We start from the raw sequence: 20661 nt of genomic DNA on the forward strand, positions 1-20661 counted from the left end.
TTCGTGTTTCTTGCTCTGCAGCCTATCAGGTCCGTCTTGTTGGGTTTTTTTTTTTTGTTTTTTTTTTTTTCTTCTTCTTCTTTCTTCTTTGGGCCGCTAGATATATAAGAAACGCCCCGACACATCGAGAAGTGCTTTTGCTTCCTGGGAGCTCTATTCCGTACTGTCGTGGATATAGCGCAGCTGAAGAGGGGTTGGGTGTGGTGGGGGGAATACGAGGCGCTCGAATGGCTAAGCAGTTACTAGGGGCAATCTTTTCTCAAAGGTTTGTTGTATCTTTTATTTTTGGTTGCTCTCTAATTGCCATTTCGTTTGCCTATTTAAACCCCTCATGAAGCTGCACATTTTTGTGCTGGCTCTTCTTACCATTGCATTTCTCTGATGGAGTTGAAGAAGTGTGTAATTGCACTCACTGCAAGACAAAGCCTCCTATTCTCTATAAAAATATATGTCTCCGTGGGGGTATTTATAACGTTCTAGATTTGCGCCGGCTTTGTGATCATAGGTTATTTTTGCATCCATGCTGGTGATTGGTCAGGCGTAGCAACAGTCAAAAGGCAAACAGGACCCAACGATAATGATTATGATTATGATGATGATTATGATGATGATGATGATGATGCAACAAACGCTGAATGGTTGAAGCAACACAAGGTGGATGGCAGTTCCAGGAACTGATATACCTCGAGATATATTTATCTATTCAAGACAAAAACTGAGTCTCCAGACCTAGTTGGATATCACCAGGATCATGGACTCCTCGCGCCGCCGCGTCGTGGAAGCAAAATCGCATCTTCCGCTGATGACTCTGGCTGCCAACCCTCCTCGCTACCCGCGCAATCCGTCTAAAGCTCTGTTGGAACCCCTCGTGCTATATATCGTCCGTGTGCCTGGTAGTAGAGGTACGTGATGTCATATTTTCTTCTGGAGGAGACTGGTATGGAATATGTGACGTCGCAGATGATATACCACAACAATGTAAACGTTTGCATCCTTTACACTGACGCACGTAAGGAAGAAAGAAAGAAAAAAAAAAAAAAAAAAAAAAAAGGAATAACGGCCCAAGTCTTGCTAACCTTTGTTTTATATTCTATTCAGATGTCTTCCTTTCTCCTTTAAAACCCCCGACTGAATCTAGCATCACGTCCGAACTCATTAAAGCGGCTCTCTACTACATACATGTCGCAACCCCAGAGGATGAGGCTGTTCTTCGAGCAATTGAAAAGGAAAAGCACTCCAATAAATTTCTCCCGAATCCTCACCAGTCCTCCTCTTGTGTTACGCGGTTGAACTGCGTTAACAGAAAACCAGCACCAGGCGCTAATACGCAGACTAGAGAGAACAAACGGCATTCGATTCCCAGACGGCCTGTATCGTCAGAGAGAAATATCCCAAGCGAGGATGCTCAAGCATGGGACCCTCGGATTCCTGATGCACAGGTGCCCAATAGCCAGAATGAATCACGGTGGAAACGACACCTCCCTCTCCGGAAACCGTTACCGCCTCCTCCCACAGGCTCCAGCAACGCTGCCCTCCCTCAGCCAGCCCCCAATACTGCCGAATCTATCGCAGAAGAAGTTGACCCGAGATGGAGAGAGCAATCCATAAATTCGATAGCTCGAAGCAATAGCGAATCATTGACATCATCCACTGTTCCTACGATGGAGAGACAACATAATGGACGAGCTAGCTGGCATGACGGAGGTTCGTCAATTACGTCCGAACGGCCCCAGAGGCAGAGCTTTTTCAGGCCCTCACATCTCCTCACGGATCAGATCTCCAGAAATTGTCGTATATCTAGTCCGTTTTCCAAACCGGGACGACGGCGGATGAGTGTGAAGGCCCGGGAACTCCCTCCCCCTTTCCACCTCACGCTTATACGGCGTGATACGACCAATGACCACCAGTGGAACGTGGGGACAATAACGAACTGCGCTTCCTCATCCTCGCCAGATGTAGCATTGGACGGCACGATAGCAATCGAAATCCTCACGCCGGGCTATAAGAAGCTGGCAGGAGAGCGAATGCCCTTGTTCCCAACAGAGCGACACACCCCTTCCACATCCACGAATGGCGAACCGTTAAAATTCATCCGCCACCTCACCTTCACCTCCCCGCAAAGCCGTCGCAATGGCCATGGCCACATCTGGACCTCCAGCAGCAGCTCCCTTTCCCTAGATCTGGCCTATAACAAAGATCCACCTGCTTCAAAAATACAACGAGGCAAATACTACTCTTTCACATCGCCTTGGGAAGGCATCTGCACCTTCACCACAAGCGTCAACGGCCGCACCCTAAAGTGCAAACATACCATCCCCAACAGCATCCCCTCCCTTGCCGGCCTAAATCTCCCAACCACTACAAACAGCGACAATCCAGATGACCCCAAGCCCCGTCTAAACTTACAACAACTGCAATCCGCCCTCGAATCCTCAGCCGCAGCTGCTAGTTCTGCCCCGTCAACACAGGGATCAACCGTCACAGCGGCAGAGATCCGCTTCAATCTACCCATGTTCTCCTCGCAAAATAGTGGACATAATTCCAAGAGCAATACCCCATATGCCAGCCACGATGCTACGAATGAGACTGCCCTGATAGCGAGCGTCCTTCGAAGCCGTGCGGAGGGGCTGGCTGGCCGCTTGGATCTTAGTTTGGGTCGTGAACGCGCCGGCGGGGGTGCGTTTGGTAAAAGTGCGAAGTTGGGCAAGTTGATTATTGAGGATGAAGGGTTGAAGATGTTGGATCTGGTTGTGGCGGCGTGCATGGGGGTTTGGTGGGGGGTGTATGATGGTTTATGTTGACTGAAAGAGGTTGCTTTAGTATTTGAACTGGATTTGATATTACGTACCGCGATATATATGGGTGCAGGGTAATATTGAGGTATGAGTTGTGTGTTGGAAGACATAACGAAATCTCAAGGCGTTGGAGTTGGATAATTTGGAGAGAAACGAATCCTGCTGTTTTTTTTTTTTTTTTTTTTTTTTTTTTTTTTTTTTTTTTGCCCGCTGCAAAAATGGAGCCGTTCTTGGATTTGATACACTGTACTTGGATAAGTTGACTGGGAGGAACCTGACCACATCCCGCTGTACGGGGTTTTACCTCTTTGCGTTGTTGAAGGAGGATGATATCCCTCCGTCTAATGATGAAATACGATTTACATCTTCTTCCACTCCTCCCTTTTTCTCCTCCCTCTCCTTTCACAACCACACGCACTTAGGACCGTCTAGACATCCCACGGAACAACATCCGCACGTATATATACCCCCGCTAGAAATACACAGCAACAATTCAATTGAAAAATAGACTCGCTAAGGCTGGGAAAGGGGTTGACAGGGTGCTATTATACCTGAGATGCAAAAATGCATGCCCAACAGATCAAAATCTCCCCTGTCCTCCATATCTGAAAATCCACGGTCCAAAACACAACCCATACATTCCCATCCACCCTCCCTCTGTAGTCCTTTAGCAAAAAGCTACACGGTGCTTTCTGAAAGAATAGAAAAGAGAAACAGACAGACAGACAAACAAAGAAAGAAAGAAAGAAAACACTGAATGTAAAGTCGAGTTTCATCATTTTGTTGGTGTGGATGTCTCTTGGGATTTTGGGTTCGTTGGTACGTATATATATGGAGGGTTCAATGGTTTGCAAAGGGGAGAAGGGGAAAGCCAAAACACAAAAAGTGACTGTCATTGGCCGTGAGACTTTCACTTTTCTTGGATCGACATCTGGATGTGAATGCCGGTGGAGCGATTGACTAGGGATGGCGGCTCTCCTTTTTCTGTCATCGGTTGAATGTATGTGGGTAGTATCGTGAAATTTGGAATAAACCAAAAATTAAAATAAAATAAAATAATTAAAAAAGGAATAGATAGCTGTATCTTGAGTGTCGAGAAGGGGAAACGAAATTTTCTTCGGATTCGATTCACCAAACATATAAAATCTAGATAAATGAAAGGAGAGAGAGGAACAAACAGTTGGGGGCATACCGGACCTGAGTAGCATATCACGATGACTATAAGGAATAGTAGCAAACACGAGGTGAAAACAATGGGTTCTCAATGATACAACGAGTTACATATATGAAAAAAAAAAAGGTTATGACCAAAAAAAGACAAAAATAAGAGAGAAAACGAACGCCCATGATTGTTTAACCAATGAAAGAAAAAAAAAATGTAAAAAGAAACGAGGTATATGGGGTAAATCAAAAAGGATAAAAAAAATCCTTTCCTTTCCCCGACATACTTTCTTCGGAAATACCCGTTTAACCACACAAGCCGCGTCCCGTAACCAGGAAACCCACACATCCGTGATATGGTATTTGGGAACAGTTGAAAGGAGATATTAAAATGAAAAAATAAGCCGGAGAATGGTAGGGGTGTGATAGGATCTAGGTGTGCAGCGCTTCTTGGGCTAGCACATTACGCACTAAGAAGCAGAGAACCAAAAAGAGGACAAAATAAGAAAACAATTCAAAGGCATGAATGAAGCAGCGTGAGTATGTTGGGGTGAGAAGAATTTTTTTGAAGAGTGTAATAAAGTAGGGACCATATTACAACATGTCAACCTTTTCCATCATCATTCACTCGGGTGGATAGATTTCAAGTTGTTTGGTATTAAGCAGAGGCCAGGAGTTACGGGGTGAACCAGTTCGAACCTTGTTAGGAGGAATCCCCGTAACCTATTCCACTGTCTCTCATATACTGGGTAAATCAAAATTGGTAAACAATGGGGTTTTTTTATGTTGACAAACAGGTCGTCCGCATCATCACGCTTCAAATGCCATAACGCCAGATACAGTTGTGGATAAGAGCTCGTTAAGAACAGTCGAATGTAGATCGAGGAATCGGAGGGTGAGAGGAGGTGAGAGGGAGTGCATGGGAAGAAGAGCGTGCGTGAACATAGGAACGAAGGAGGAATATCGAGAGTTGAAATATAAGTAAACGTAGCAGCTCGACGAGAAACGGGATGACAGCGTGCACGTAAATTCAGAGGAAGTAGAAGAGAATGTTCACGCAATTTGTAACCTTCTGGAGAGAGGGGTTGTTGGAAATTATAGACAGGCTTGGGCGAGCCAGCTCCTTCCAAGAATTCATTAATAATTACTGCCGTCCGGGTTGGTAACCTAAAAGAAGCTTGTTAGTAGCTGACAAACGGGGAGAGAACCAGCTGGGGTATTCTGGCAGCAGCCATACCTTCAAAATCCTTCTGGAGAAATCTTGGTCATCAGCGATGCTACCATTGCTCTGGCGTCGTTGTGACATCATGGCTGGATCCAGGCGGGAGTCGGACATTGAGGATTGCTGAGAATTAAACGGCTTCCCCCCAGAAACGAAGTTGCTAATGGTAGCGTTGCGGCGATATTCCTCCTCCACCTCCTTGCGCTTTTTGTACTTCATGTATAAGAACCCAACGCCAATTAGGGCCCCGAGAGCAATAACGCCAACTACCACACCAGCTGCGATGCCAGCTTTGTTCGAGCCACCCTTTGGTGTTGCAGAAGATGTGGGCGTGATTATGATGGTTTCCCCTGCACCAGTTGTGAGAACTGAAGAAGAAGTGGAAGTGCTGGTACTCTGTGACGAGGTCCTTCCGCCAACTACAGGGATCTGCTTCTCCTTCAAGAGGCCAGTAAGGTGAACGTTATATGCATTGAGTCCTCCGCCTGGAAAATGGTCAGCTTTTGGTACTTGAAACGAGTTTTGATTGGGGACATACACGTCTCATTTGGAAATCCTTGGCAACTTAGCTTGCACTCTTCGGCTTCTGCCTTATCCGAGTCTGCTGGTATTCTATCTCCGCAATAGCAGTTGGAGCCTTTGTAAAGTGCCATGACAGATTTTTTCAGTTTCAGGCATTCGATCTGACAATAACCAATTGACTGCCAAGTGTATTCTCCAAGATCCTCAAATGGATTCACCGCTTTGTAGCAACCTATGTCGACGGTCTTGTTCTTTGGCCCGATAATACCATCTCGAAGAACGACATGAATAGGATCAGATGCGGCCATGGTAAGGACGGAGGCCAAAACAATAGCCCGGTACGCGAATGACTTCATCTTTAAGAAGGTGTGAGGTATTCGAGTAGAAGATATGGAAAAAAAAAAAAAAAAAAAAGAAGAAAGAAGAAGAAAAAGTCCAAATCGTGATTGGAAGTCGTATAATCCAATACTGGAGTCCTAGGGCTCTCAAGCAAGAAACCAGCAAGGACAAACTAAGATTCTATTCTCAGTTATCCAACCCGGATTTACCTCCCTATCCTTCTATCGTGACGAAACTGCTGGAACGTTTCTCCAGTTCCTTTCTCTCTTTCTGTCCTTCCTTCCTTCTCTCTAGAAGGACAGCAGATTCCTCTGAATATCGTCCTCCCTTAGCAATCCACCATCGAAGCGGTTGTTGTTCCTGGGTGATGGCAACGATAGATAATTGGCTCCTATCAATGGGTGACTGACCCACGGCAAATCCGGGCCCAAGCAGGGGTCTTCGATGGAAGTAACGCTCGATAAAAAATCAAACAGAGGTGTACAGATGGTCGATATACGAGAGACACGCAATGTCTGGATGTGGATGTGTATCTGGGCGGTAGGGTTGTTAAGGAGTGGGGAAGAGGAGTCGACTCACCCCCTGATGTCTCTGTGCAGGACGATCGGTCAAACAAGAGGGAAAATGAATGAACGCATGAAGGAGTATTATTATTCTGGAAGCAGGAGAGAATCCAAGGGAACAGAAAGACAGTAGGACGACTGCCACAGTCGATAGCAGCCAACTAAGGAGCGGAAATGGAGGGTGGAGGGGAGGGCGGACTGGATAGGGGGATGTTGTCCAAACGAGCGTGGATGAAAGACAGTGTTTGGGGATTGCAGACTTTTGGGAGCGGACGAAGCAGCAGCAACAACAACAACAACAACACCACGAAGAGCGGACCAGGCAAAGGTACAAGGCACAGACAAGACAGAAACAACCACAGGCAAGCGACTAGGCCGCTTTTGGCGGGAGCGTGAGAAAAACCGCCTGGTTGTATATTACGGCTGTATCTTGCTTTGTATGTACAGGTAATGGGCGGTGGACAGACAGTATTACTAGTGTAGCCTCTGGGTGCAGGCTTGCGACGGTCAGGATTCTTTCCCCCCCTCCCCAGCAGCAGAGAAATGGGTCCGGCCGATATCTCGATATCTTAGTCGGCTCTGATTGGCGAAGGCGCCATTTAAGATCCGTCGCTTTGACACTGCGTTCCTGGTATGTAAGATACGGATACTTACGGGCTCTTCCCGACGGAGTTGACCTGTTTTTTACCAACCAACCACACGTATCAGTACTGTACCACTGCACCTGTCCGATACCTGGTTGGTTCGTCAACGTTGGTCGTTACCAGGAACACCCTAGCTTATTCAGGCTAAACCTTAAACCTTCCACCTTCCACCCCCGGGTTTGCTTCCTTGGATGAACTCCTATATCAAAGAAGATTCTCAGCAGCAGCTCTAAGCAACTCTCAGCGTCCATTGTCCGGTCCTCGGACACAGCAGACGATGATGGTAATTGATTTTGGACTACCGGCATACTCCTCCTCTCCCTTTAGAATCCAATCGAAAATAAGAACACCCAAATAAGTAACCTCTCAAAGAGAGAGAACAACGCACACACAGTCAGTTTTTCCGCATGCCGGGTGACGTTATCTGTCAATCCATCCGTGGATTTGTTTGCCCCTTGGATTTTTGCCTCTCGTTTCAAGGTGCTTGCTTGGAGACATTCTCTGGTTATCTTTTTAAGAACAAGGTTGAAAACAAGACTCAGGAGGCAAAAACTCCCCTCTTCCAACTGCCTCTTTGTTTTTGACGTCCTTTTGGTCTCCACCCACCCCCCACCACCTCTAAACCTCCCCTTGGCACAGTACAAAATACAATCTCAAAGAAAACTCGAGACTCAAAATATTCATGGGGTGAGATGGTTCATCGAGTCCCTGAGAAACCAGTCTTGACATTCCCCAATCCGCAAACAACCACGTATGTAAAATAAACACGTCAGAACCCTTGGAGGCCTCGTAACACAGCAAACGCCACAGCTTGGGTAGGATCTCGGAGCAGGGATTGGCCCTATTTGGGTCCCATTTTACCAGCTAAACACCCCCCCTTTACGACTTGAGAACTTGAGAAAAAGTTAGCGGTCGACCCTAAACTCAAACTGAACAAGCGTTGCAAAATTTCAAGTTTTCATCCCTGTGTTGTCATTAGCACAGAGCAGCCAGCAAACATGCAGATAAGCCATGAAACTTCAAACAAAAGGGTAGCAGCTTGACTCTTTTTACTCGATATTATCTGAGGTTGATCAGGACCTAGTTTGTTTCAATTTGATGGGTTGCTTTTGTTTGTTGTTCCTGCCACTCTATTTTCAATGGTCTTCGCCCTCCAAGCTTGGAGGATCCCATTCCAATAATCCTAGATGTTTGTTGGACTGCATGGGTATTTTAATCTTGGCTCAAGAGCGGGCTAGGAAGATGAGGAGAAATACTCGCCCCGGTTGGAGGCTCCCTCGGTCATCTCATCTCACCGTTTACGTCTAAATGCCTCGAATTTAAGACAGGTGGGGAATGCTCGAGGTCTTGAAAACGACCCTCATCCGGGAATTAAGAAGCAAATCGCCGCTTAAATAGCTCTCGGGGAGACCGTTCTCATCATTCCTCTTCCAAGCACAATCCGACAGGTTTCCGTGAAAGAATTGTCGTAGTTCATTTATCCTACACGAGAGTACCCAGTATATAATATGCATGCACGTTACGACTCGGGTTCCTTTCGACTAGTAGGTATTCTGCAAAGTAATCGCTGTCTTAATGAAAACAAGACATTTTTTCCTCAACCATCAAATCAACCGTCTCTCGTCCCTTGCACGTTCCCCTGTTAGCTGTTGGTGGTGTGTCGTTCATCAACCTTGCCTATCGCAAGCTCTTACCGAGGACTACAAGACATTATCCGTCAAACATCCCTGGAATGGACGTGCGGGTAACCGCATCAACCCAACGACAGATTTTTTCCAGTGCTGGTGTTGCATCTTTAAAAAAACACCAAAAGGATACGAATGTCCACACTTGTTTGTCTTCTAGAAGGAAAGCAATCAGGAGGAACGGTTCCGAACGGCTTGCTATCATTTTATTTTAAGAAGAAGGTGGGAAAAAACACCCCACTATCCGGTTCACAGCCTCCAGCAAATCCTATGGTTCTCATTTTTATGTTGACTATTTTCCAGCCACGATGTAGGCCATGTATAAATATAACCACTTGACTTGTTCTGGACCTATTTAGGAGGAGGGAAGTGTCTAGACATGCATTGTTCTAAAATAAAAACGTAGTTGATATCTGCACTTCGGTTAAGATGAGTGAATGATACTGTGATACTGAGATGCGGAGACGGTTTGTGTTTTCCGTTTCACGGTACGGGAAAGAAAAAGATTCTACCTTTCCTGCAATACTCCCAAAATCCCGGGGGACATGATTAAGAAAGACAAACTTCAACTCGTTCCGGATATCTAATCGAAAATCAGGCAGAATGCATGTTAGGTTAACATCAAGATGACTCTGCGCATAACTGTAGCTGAAGACAACAATTCTACGGAGAACGGACCTGGCCCAATTATTCCGAACCGCATAGAGAAATCCTCCCCTGCGATTCCACAGTTGGATGTTCACCCCCTTGAAGTTGATCTCCGCTCAACTGCGCGGTTGGGCTCTCCCCAATCGCGGATTCATCAGTCAGAGTCTCCAGTCACAGTTCTCTTTCGCATCAACAATAACCGCTGTCGTCAACTGCCAATGCCATTCACTGTTTTGAAACTTGCCGTTTTACATGTGCCAGCCATACATGAGTACCACCACGCCTGGCTGCAGGTGTACATCCATTAATCCATGAATTTTAAATGTTGCGATTAACCGCCATGCCAGCATATGTTCATGTTTCGTTCATGTTTCGAAGAGCCGGCTTCTCGAACTCACATATCACTTGACGCAAGCTGCGGTGTATTGCACTTCCAGCTGAACCAATTACATGCATTAATTATTTATTTATTTATTTCTTGCCCCCACCCATCCAATCTCGACTCACCCCAGCCATCATTGCAGCTTTTGTACAAGTTTGGCGCGTGGATGAGCGAGAAAGCGGGGGGAAGGCTGTTCGATTCGCGCCAACCACCCACGCGCCAGGCATGTTGTGGCCATCCCACAGCGTCATGCACTCAACATTTCACAATTTCTGCACCCTCAGGCCCTCAGTGACATGTTCTCTACAAAGCGGTTACGTGTGCATGTACGTATGGACGTTACATATAAGCACCATGCAACCTGTATAGTGGTACCAGCAGAGAAAGGGCTTTTGATATTGCGGATCGACATGCGGAAATCCTAAAACGATGCGATGATGACGATGGTGTATTTATCTGGCTAGTGCAGATCGTTCGCCCTGCTGCTTTGTTATTGGATGTTTGGATCCTTCTGATGTGTTTCATGGCAACGATGTTGAGAACGACGTCGCCTTCAGAAATAAAGGAAGCGGGAGGCCCGGAAGAGGAAGAAGAAATTATGCCCTTTCGAGTAAGGGTTGTGAAATGCTCCTCCATTATTTCCCTTCGGGGTTGTGTTTATATTTTTAATTCTACCCAACAGCAAACGAAGAGCAACATGGTAGCTATCGCAGAGAAAGACTAGAAGCCAGCCAAGGGTTGATAAGCAGAGGCTTTCCGTGCACTTGAACTCTCTCGAACACGTCAGACTGTTCATCACATGGCGGAACGGATTGAAGCAACGCAAAGACTCAATTTTAAGGGCTTGCAACGGAGGCATCGTTGCGTCCTGGTCCCTTAATCGCTTCACCCAATCGTTATATTATTTTCTCCCCCCCCCCCCCCCCCCCCCCCGTGGAAAGTGCTTGTTGATAATAATGTATTCGGGATCTATGGAGTACCAGGCAAGACTTTCGAGGAATGAATGTCCTGCCGATGATGCAAGAGCCTGGATGCTGGAGTTTAAATATAGATTTGCGTTTTGCATGCTTGCCTCGTATGAGCCGCTATTCTCTTCTTGTTCCATATCCGTGCCACTCAGTGGCATACAAGTCATCGCTTTCGCTCATGTTTGGGGGGAGTGGATTTTAACAATCTTTCCGGAGGACATGTTTACCAATTGGGAACCGGGGACCGGAATTCTTGAACCCTCTCTTGCTCTGGCTAATGCCACCCTCTTCTCAATGCATTCTGGCCTGTGTTGCTTGTATACAAATTCGAAGATTGTTCCCGGTATGCACATACATGTCCTTATCGAGGATGGACTGCGTATCTATGATGCGTTGTGACATATTTATCTATGGGAACAGTGACATATTCAGCCCTGTCTTAAATATATCCTTTTTTTTCTCTCCCTCTTCCTGATTTTATTGTTTTTATGGCCTATATCCCACCTTCAGGGTTGAACTTTACAGGCACTATCCGAAAAAAAAAGAAAGAAAAAAGAAAAGAAGTTCCGTCCTCTCCGTTCATATATGTTCATTATACCCGGTTTGTCTTTGGCTACCTGTTCGGACCGAAATATCATATGTCTGTTCCTATACTCTCCTTAGTCAGGTGAGGGCCTGAAGCTCCCCTGTTTCCGTGGAGGCCGCCATTCGGAGCTGCAGACCTCACAAACTGCCGTACTCATAGCTTCAGCTAGTTTATGGCTTGCTTTTGTCGTTTCGTGCGTGAGGGTTGTAAAGATGGCTGACTTGGCATATCTATCACAGACGGTTCAATAGATATTTGCAGATTTGAGGCCCATAGTAGTCAAGTTTGTCATGAGTTATCTCGCTCGCACATATTCGAAAACCTTCGTGCCGCAGAGTTCCATGGTAGGAATAGCATGGTGCCGATATGGACGAGCCGATAATCGCGCAGAATGTCATAAACGCATATTTGCGTGGGCATTTATGGCTTCCTTGTACATAAAGCGCCACAATAACATATCTTGAATATATCCATGATCGAGGAACCCAGATATGAGAGCCGGAGATATTTTCCTTTTATAGATGAACAAAAGGGATATTCCTTGATGTTATTCGGAAGATATGCCATTAGTGTGACATTCCCTATCCCTTTCCATCATCCCTTTTAAATCCTGAAAACATAGCAGAAACAGACAGACAAACATGCAAACAGCAATAGGTATGTCATATAAGAAGCGTGGGGAAAGGGAAACAACACAAAAAAACCAACGTATCCCACTATTTTGTCTTCCTTTGAAAAGGACCAAAAATGTAACAAGATATTGCCCGCCCCTTCTCACTGCTTTACTATCAAGAATCCCCCCTTGTTACGCTATCTGTCGTATACACAAAGTTTCACTCCTCCTTTGCACCCCCCGTGTCTTTCACATATGCTTGATTCCTTATCCCTCCTCACAGTTTCGGAATATGTATCGTCCTACTAACCATCAAACAACCATGAACCACAAACAAACCAACAGCCGGGTGAAATTCCAATAGTGAACCGGCACCCACCACGCCAAACGGTATTTCCCCCAGAATCCAATCCTGCGACACCCAATACGCCATCAGCGCCGCAATCGCCAGTGTCGTCGGAATCGGCGTGCCTTCGAAATACTGCGCTTTGCCCGATGTATCCTTGGGCAGAGTGGCGACGGTCACATTGAAGCGGGCAAGTCGGGTAAGGCCGCATAGGACGAAGAATGTGAGGAATATGTGGTCCAGGGGGCTGCGCATGCCGATTGCGAAGGCGGCGGCAGCGGGAGCGATGCCGAAGGAGACCTTGTAGATTGAAGAAAGATTGTTAGATGGGGAGTTCAGCAAAACATGGCGATCATGCATGTATTGTAGTTTTGGTATTACCAGGTCAGCTAAAGAATCGAGTTCTTGGCCCATCATTGACGCTTTTCGTCGCCACCGGGCAATTTTTCCGTCCATAAAATCGAAGAAGAGACCAAATGGCATGAATGACAGGGCTATCCAAAGATCCCTATATTGGGTCGACTCGCCTAGACAGTATCGCATCGATGAGAAGACAGACATGACTAGACGCATGTTAGATGGGAAGATTTCGGATTTCGGGTTTCATATCAGGATGTCGACTTGCCTCCGCAAAACCCTTGTAGCGGTGCAAAATTAGTTTTGCGCAACGAGAAACAGAGAGCACAGAAGGATAGCCGAACTTACCATTCAATTCGGTAACAAGATCGGCCAGATGTAGCGCCCTGTATATATCGAAATAATAACCACGTCAATGACTTTGTTTTCTTATTTTAAGACCTTGCGATAGGAAAAGGTTATGTAAGAGTGGGAGCAGACCTGAGCAAGCTGAAGTGGCCCGAGTCTGCCGAGAGCAGCATTTTCTGCTTGTCTATTACTGTAGCAGCATGTTAGCTGCATGCGCCCAGCAGCCATCCTTTAGGGATTTAATATAAGCGCTCACCACGGTCCTTGCTGTTTGTATCGTTGCTGGGAGCATCGCTGCCAGCAGGGCTGGGAGCGGCGGAGCTTCTTCTCGACATACGGAGTAGAGGGGGGTTATTATTGTTGAGTTACTACAGCACTGGATAAAGTAAATTTACCCAAGAGAGCAAGAAAAAAAAAAGAATAAAATATCTGGTTGGCAGTGGGGGAGTGGGTGGATGGTATGGAACGGCGATGGAAGAATAAATAACGAAATTACAAGTTGAGACTCGAGAGTTGTCGAGGTTCACCAGAAACCAGCCGGGGAATAACATTTCGTCATATTTTGAGGGGAACCAAGCCCCCGAACCAAAACTGCACATGAACAGAAAGAAAACGGCCTCTTCGAAAAGTTGGAACCGCTGAGTTTCGATGAAACTCAAATACTAACCTTGGAGGTTCTGGAAGACTATATGCTCTCTTGTAGCTAATCTTTTATGGAAATTCTTCAATTGGCTCAAGCAGAAAAAATGCATTGTTTTTACAACATACACTCAGGTATCTTAGATATTCAGTCCGTCCCACAATTAAATAGTTACCCAAATTCTCCAATAAAGCAGAAATCGAAAAGAAAAATAAATAGAGATGGAGAGAAAAGAATCGTTTTTGTACACAGCATGTAGCAGTTGGGTAAATTAATAACCGTCGTTAAGAACTCCCAAAACGCCGATAAAAGAAAATAAATAAATATAACTAGAACCTCTTCCCGCCAAATCCCCCGCGAGACCCGCCCCTAGAGCCGCCCCGGGATGAAAAACCTCCTCTCCCACTTCCTCCGCGCGGCGCCCCTCGTCCTGGCCCTCCGCCTCGGCCTCGTGGAGCGCCTCTTCCTCTGGGAGCTCCGCGACCACCACGCCCACCACGCGACGCACCCCGCCCAGCGCCACCCGCTTTCTTTGGTTTTGACACACCTAGACAGGGTAAGAAAGTATATTGCGATGTAGAAAACAGGAATTAAATGGGTATACCTACCTGGTGGTGGTTTTGCCTTAGGCAAAAACCTGGGGGAAGAAAAAGAATATGTTAATTGACTTGCTCAGTCGGCATATTTGGTGCTTGTTTGATAGGTTGGGTTACATACTTTTCCAATGGCAGCAACTTGTCTCCTCCAATGTAGAACTTGTCGCCTGATTTGAACGAAGTTGCGATGATTCCTTCCTGGGGCTTTATGGTGAAGTAGACTTGGTTGATAGGGCCGAGGACTTCATCAACTTTTCCGACGGGAGTCTAATGCGCACGCATAAACCATTTATAAGTATTAAAATCTCATGCCTCCTCCTTCACATGCGTAACTTTGGGTTAAGTGATTTATCCGCACCTTATTTTCCAAGTATATCGGCGCATTGAAGTAGGGGATTTTAGGGTTGATGGACTCGCAAACCATCTCTCCTTCACAGGCGTGCAAGAACGAACCCATTTCTGCCCACATTAGCTTCCTACGCAGGAAAGGATTCGATCGCAGGCTTAAGGCTCACCCAATACTGAAGGTGGAGGGCCGAATGACGACTGGAAACCGCCTCGTCCTACGGAATTATATATGTCAGATTAAAATCAAGTCAACAGCAGGCTTTGTGCACTGCGGGAGTCAACCTACCACCACGTCCTCCGCCTGAGCCGCCGCGATTGGCTCCAGAAGCAAAGCCACCGCGACCTCGACTGCCTCCTCTAAACGACATGATTGCGGGTGATTGAGTCGGTGATGGGGAGGAATGCAGCACTGTCGAGGGCTTTTTGGTAGCTTCAATTAATTTGTTTCTCCGACAAAATTTGGTGGGAGCAAAAAAGCTGCACACGTGACACACCGCTTTCCACGATTTCTTTTTTCTGCGTGTCAATATATGATATAGACAAGGAGACACAACTGGACTTAGACTTGTCTCACAGCAACATACAGACATTGCTGTATGAGGAATTAGCTGTGCCAGTCCATCACCGTGTACCAATATGGCTGGAGATACCTCCAGCGTTCCCGGTTCCGAAAATCAGCACCAAGGCCTTCCTTTCCGTCCTGCCATGGGTCATGCCTCCGTCGATTCATCTGCCCCGCCTCCGGAGAAAGCTGTGAATGCCAAGTCGAAGAAGCCCGAATCCACAGCCGAAGAGCCTCTACCGGATTTCATTGTAGAGCGGAATAAGCTGTTTGAGGAGCTGAAGCGAAAACATGACGAAGAATTAAAACATAAACCCCGCTTCGATATCAATATCACTGTTGACGTTGGCGACTCTCACCCTTCCACAGTCATTGGCAGAGCGTGGGAGACCACTCCAGGCTCGTTTCTACGTGATATACCCAAGGAGATTAGTTCTACTGTGGTGGTTGCAAAGTTGGATGACAAAGAACTTTGGGATTTGGACAGGCCGTTGGAAAGGGATTGCAGGGTGTCTTTCCTCCCTTTTGACTCTTCAGAAGGGAGGGAGGTTTTCTGGCATTCTAGCGCCCACGTACTGGGAGAGGCATGTGAGTGCTATTACGGCTGTTTGCTTTCACATGGCCCGCCGACCCCTCAGGGATTTTTTTATGATATGGCCTTGGAGCCAGGGTGGGTTTTTTATTTATTTTATTATTTTACCCTCCTAGAGAAACTTAGTGTACTAAGATTAAAATTCTCTATAGTCATGTTGTGAAAGAATCCGACTGGCCGGCGCTTGATTCAAAATCAGTCCGTATTTTCAAGGAAAAGCAGCCTTTTGATAGACTCGAAGTCTCCAAAGAGAACCTGAAAAAAATGTTCGCCTACAGCAAATTCAAATTGCACTATATCAATAATCTCGTTGAAGGGGAGAGCAGCACAGTATATCGATGTGGTACTTTGGTCGACCTTTGCAGAGGTCCTCACATCCAAAATACTGGAAAAATTAAGGTCATGAAGATCATGCAGGTTTGTATATACAGAATATTTGACTTTGCTTTGAAACCAAGAGACTAATATTACCTTAAGAACTCTGCGGCCTATTTCTTAGGTGATCAATCTAACGACACTCTGCAACGGATACGTGGCGTCGCCTTTCCCGACAAGAAGCAAATGCAGGAGCATCTGAAATTCCTCGAGGAAGCAGAAAAGCGGAATCATCTGAGAATCGGCAAGGAACAGGATTTATTTTTCTTTGACGAAGTTTCTCCCGGATGCCCCTTTTTGCTTCCCAATGGCACGAAAATTATCAACGCCTTGCAGTCCCTTCTCCGAGCTGAGTATCGTAAGCGCGGTTATCAGGAAGTTCAATCTCCAAACATGTATGATGTTGGAATCTGGCGCCAATCCGGACATTGGGCTCATTACAAGGACGACATGTTCAAGCTTGATGTTGAGAAGAGAGAATGGGCATTGAAGCCTATGAATTGCCCAGGACATGCAGTCATGTTCGGTCACAGAGAGCGGAGTTACCGAGAGCTGCCTCTTCGGATAGCAGATTTCGGTGTGTTGCATCGAAATGAAGCGTCTGGTGCACTCCACGGACTGACGAGGGTGCGAAAATTCCAGCAGGATGATACCCATATATTCTGCACTGAGGATCAGGTAGATATCCTATGTTTTATACTTCCCTCGTTGATCACTTCTTACTAAATCACGGGGCAGATCATGCAAGAGATCGATGGCCTATTTGATTTCTTGCGTTCCGTGTACGGATTGTTTGGTTTCAGCTTCAAATTGAAACTGTCTACCAGACCCGAAAAATACATGGGAAAGCTCGAAACCTGGAATTACGCTGAAGAGCAATTGCGTGCCGCCCTGACTAAATTCAAAGGCAATGACTGGGAGGTTGACGAGGGTGATGGCGCCTTCTACGGGCCGAAAATTGACATCACTATCCAAGATGCATTGAAGAGAGAGTTCCAGTGCGCCACCATCCAACTGGACTATCAAATGCCAGTGAATTTCAAGCTCGAGTACATGACTGGCGAGACGGGAGCCAAGGCGAAGCCCGCAGACAAAACTACGGAAGATGCTGCCAACCCAGATGCTCCATCCACCAGTAGCAATGAGCCAGGCCCAGGCCGTGCTCGTCCGGTTGTCATCCACAGAGCTATTATCGGGAGCTTCGAGCGGTTCTTAGGCATTATCATCGAACATTTCGGTGGTAAGTGGCCGTTCTGGTTGAGCCCGCGGCAAATCTTGATTGTACCTGTGATGCCCGCCGTCAACGATTATGTGGAGGAGCTACGGGAGATCCTCCGAGGGGATAAATTGAACGTTGACATTGATATCAGTGGCAACACAATGCAAAAGAAAATTCGCAGTGGACAGATTGCGCAGTATAACTTTATCTTCGGTAAGTAATCCTTTTTTTTTTTTTTTTTTATCTCAACTTTTTCTCTTTGGGTGATGTTCAGTCATCTCTCCCTTGGCAGGAGAACGACTTTTGATACTAATTGCAATACTTTGAAACTCTATAGTCGTGGGCGCACAGGAGAAGGCAACCCGTACCGTGAACATTCGTAACCGCGATGATCCTAGTTCTCAAGTCAAAGGCAGTCTCGTTCCACTCGAAGAAGCTCGTGTCAAACTGCGTGCTCTCCGCAAGGAGCGTCGCCTTGTCAACGCACTTTAGATTGAGGTAAAAAGGGTTTAATTTCAATAGCGAAATCGGAATACTAAGCTTATATAAGATAAATTTATATAACTGATGTTTTGATTTGGCTTTTTGTTATATTTTACTTCCCTTAATCCGTTGTTGTCCCAGCCTTCTGTTTTAATATACTTCGCCGTCGTGGTGGTTGATTGATTGGTGACGGCTAGAGCTACCCATAAATATATAGAATTGGTCTCTCACAAGACTATCGCTTTTGGCAACACTTGTAAAAATCATATTCCGATCTTTGATGCTGGCATTCTCCTCGGAGAAAGAGTCATTAAAAATGTTTTAACTGAAACATTGTAAGACCCAGCCGAGGTATGGAGTACAGATTTTTGATTTCAGACAGGAAAGAAAAAAAAAAAGGGATTGGAAGAGCACAACTTGACCAACAAGAGAGATTTTGTCTAGATCCATCTTAGATTTGGAGCAGTGAAGGGACTTTCTGTGTCGTTGGATGATGCAGGAGGCGGAGGCCTGGTTTCCCACTTTTCTATCAAAATACGATTCCCTCACGAAGTGGGCAATTATGTTTTGCTTAGTCAACAGTTTCATGCCTCCAATATCGTAAATGGCATTCGATTAATAGTTGGAGAGAGCTTATATTTCACCTTTCGCCTCCACGACAAGAGCATCCATGTAGCTTATTAAAGAAATAGCTTGCATCCGTGATTGGGAATGGGGTGGTGGGGTTGAGTGTATGCACCAAGGTTGGCAGCAGTGAAACTACGCCGTATATCGCAGGGCCGTCTAGAGAATGAAAAGAGTCGTGGGGAGTAGAGGATCAACATGATTGTCAGTGGACATATCAGGTATCAGGGATAGGACATCCAACATCTCCTTAGCTTCTCACTACGATTTTGTTTGATCTTCAACTCCTAGTGGCTCAGTTTAGTTCCCCAGCAAGTTTCTGTGGCATCCGGTGTTAACCTGTATTTCCTGTTGCTCTTACTGTTGCTCTCAAGTCGCGATATGGGGTCCTGGGTAGTCAAGAGAACTTCATCGATCGCCTCGGTGGGTCGGTCGCACTTCACCACTGGTCTGGTCCCATCTTATCGCTGCAGTTGATTTGGTGTCGACGCTTTAGAGATGATGCTTGCTGATGGCAGTTGCGAGATCTAGTTAGTTATTTATCAAAGCTTGGTTCCTCCAGCATTCAACCGGCGTCTTGGATGGCTGAAATCCAACCTAAACCGTTCGGAGGATCCGGGATTGGATTTGAACCTCGAGAATCAAAGGTCTCCTGTAATTTTCAAAAACCCCGTGAAGGCACGGCCAATTGATATAATTGATCCTTGTTGGTGCCGTGAGCTGGGCTTCCTTTCGCAAGCTCGGCCTGATCATTCGGAAATTTCCTGGATGAAGGACAGGGAATGAGAGGCAAATCCCGAGAAAATAGAAAAGTTGCTGCCTAAACCCCAAGGAAGGTGCAAAACTGCAGTCATAGCTGGGTTGTAGTGTTGTCTCGCGCTCCGTAAAATGACGTTGCTACGGAACCCTGAAGGAGGGTACGCAGCAACAGGAGCCTAGGCTCAGCTCAACTGCTGTGGGAACGGTTGATCTACCAATGTCCCCTCCTCCACTCTCGTGCATCAGGTGGTTTCCGCATGGGGTCTTGATTGATGCTTATTGGAAGGGGGTAAGGTGAGATTGGAAAACATTGGGATTTGGACTCGTAGGAAAATGGAAGATCTGTGGAAACTGTCCTGTGCTCACATACTGAGTGGTTGGCAGCACAAAAGGCTGGTATCTCAACCTGTGACTGGGGTCCAGATTTCAACGATAAAAATATGGGCAAAGTTGCGCTAGGGAGCTAACATTTTTTTCTTGCTTCGTTCCTTTGACTCATGGCAGGCTGATCCGCCCAGAAGACAGCTAAGGTTGGGTGCAAAATTAAGTTATTCATGGGCCTGCGCCGCCAATCAATACCTGGCCTGGGGGAGCCTGCTTAGCCTGATACATGGATTTAAAAGTCTCGGGATCGCCATCGGGTGGTCAAAAGGTGTAACAAATGCCAAACCAGTTGGAGGTGACAGAGAAGTTGTTTTGGGCTCGTCCCCCTTCCGCAGACGTGTTGTGTTTTTGACCTCATTTCTCCATTCGACGTATCTTGACTGGTCGAGTAAATATACTTCAAGGGTTCCTCGTATTCGGAACCAATGTCATTTGAGTATATTTGATAGAGCAAACAAACGGAGGCATATTTCCCTCAAACGACAGTGAAACTCAAGAGACAACATTTCTGGGCGTTTCACTTCCGAAGAAGGGCGGAGAACGAATGTTGAGTTGTTGGCTTGGCTTGGCACGTTGAATGGATACTTATCACTTGGTACAGGGTAGATATAGTTATGGATCCCCTGCAGCAGCCCTTTTGGGCATGGCATGACGTTAGGGTTCGGGGGAAATGTGTCAGTTCTTGTCCTCTGAAGATCAACTGGGAAGTTCCATTTGTATGTGCCGCACATATGCAAAGCACATTCCCATACAGATAAGCTGAGAGATGGAGTGAATTGGGCAGCCCGCCCTTGGACACGGGGCATGACTTTCCGTTTGCTTTAATCCACTTAACTCCTCTCGGGCCATGGGATTTGGTGCGCACGTATCCAGGACTAGAGAAGCTGCTAAGCGCTAGCG

General features: G+C 46.4%; 6 protein-coding genes across 6 annotated transcripts; 3 read left to right on the forward strand and 3 right to left on the reverse strand.

Moving 5' to 3' along the window:
* Positions 1-751: 751 nt before the first annotated feature.
* On the forward strand, positions 752-2801 carry PADG_04942 (uncharacterized protein; the record flags this gene model as incomplete). Its single annotated transcript, XM_010761900.1, has 2 exons — positions 752-902; positions 1099-2801. The coding sequence occupies 2 exons, from the start codon at positions 752-754 to the stop codon at positions 2799-2801; spliced, it is 1854 nt and encodes a 617-aa protein (XP_010760202.1).
* Positions 2802-5100: 2299 nt separating this feature from the next.
* On the reverse strand, positions 5101-6056 carry PADG_04943 (uncharacterized protein; the record flags this gene model as incomplete). The annotated part of the gene is made up of 2 exons (XM_010761901.1): positions 5101-5663; positions 5717-6056. The coding sequence occupies 2 exons, from the start codon at positions 6054-6056 to the stop codon at positions 5101-5103; spliced, it is 903 nt and encodes a 300-aa protein (XP_010760203.1).
* Positions 6057-9557: 3501 nt separating this feature from the next.
* On the forward strand, positions 9558-9887 carry PADG_04944 (uncharacterized protein; the record flags this gene model as incomplete). Its single annotated transcript, XM_010761902.1, has 1 exon — positions 9558-9887. The coding sequence occupies one exon, from the start codon at positions 9558-9560 to the stop codon at positions 9885-9887; it is 330 nt and encodes a 109-aa protein (XP_010760204.1).
* Positions 9888-12405: 2518 nt separating this feature from the next.
* On the reverse strand, positions 12406-13514 carry PADG_04947 (CDP-diacylglycerol-serine O-phosphatidyltransferase; the record flags this gene model as incomplete). Its single annotated transcript, XM_010761903.1, has 4 exons — positions 12406-13037; positions 13180-13217; positions 13312-13369; positions 13436-13514. The coding sequence occupies 4 exons, from the start codon at positions 13512-13514 to the stop codon at positions 12406-12408; spliced, it is 807 nt and encodes a 268-aa protein (XP_010760205.1).
* A 634-nt stretch (positions 13515-14148) lies between these two features.
* PADG_04948 (H/ACA ribonucleoprotein complex subunit 1) lies at positions 14149-15131 on the reverse strand (the record flags this gene model as incomplete). The annotated part of the gene is made up of 6 exons (XM_010762144.1): positions 14149-14366; positions 14428-14456; positions 14537-14682; positions 14774-14874; positions 14931-14978; positions 15050-15131. 6 exons carry the CDS (start codon positions 15129-15131, stop codon positions 14149-14151), a joined length of 624 nt encoding a protein of 207 aa, XP_010760446.1.
* A 268-nt stretch (positions 15132-15399) lies between these two features.
* PADG_04949 (threonine-tRNA ligase) lies at positions 15400-18003 on the forward strand (the record flags this gene model as incomplete). The annotated part of the gene is made up of 5 exons (XM_010761904.1): positions 15400-15995; positions 16070-16334; positions 16395-16970; positions 17031-17724; positions 17849-18003. The coding sequence occupies 5 exons, from the start codon at positions 15400-15402 to the stop codon at positions 18001-18003; spliced, it is 2286 nt and encodes a 761-aa protein (XP_010760206.1).
* Between the last annotated feature and the right edge of the window lie 2658 nt (positions 18004-20661).

Source organism: Paracoccidioides brasiliensis (assembly GCF_000150735.1).
Source record: "Paracoccidioides brasiliensis Pb18 unplaced genomic scaffold supercont2.5, whole genome shotgun sequence".
Taxonomy (NCBI): Eukaryota; Fungi; Ascomycota; class Eurotiomycetes; order Onygenales; family Ajellomycetaceae; genus Paracoccidioides; species Paracoccidioides brasiliensis.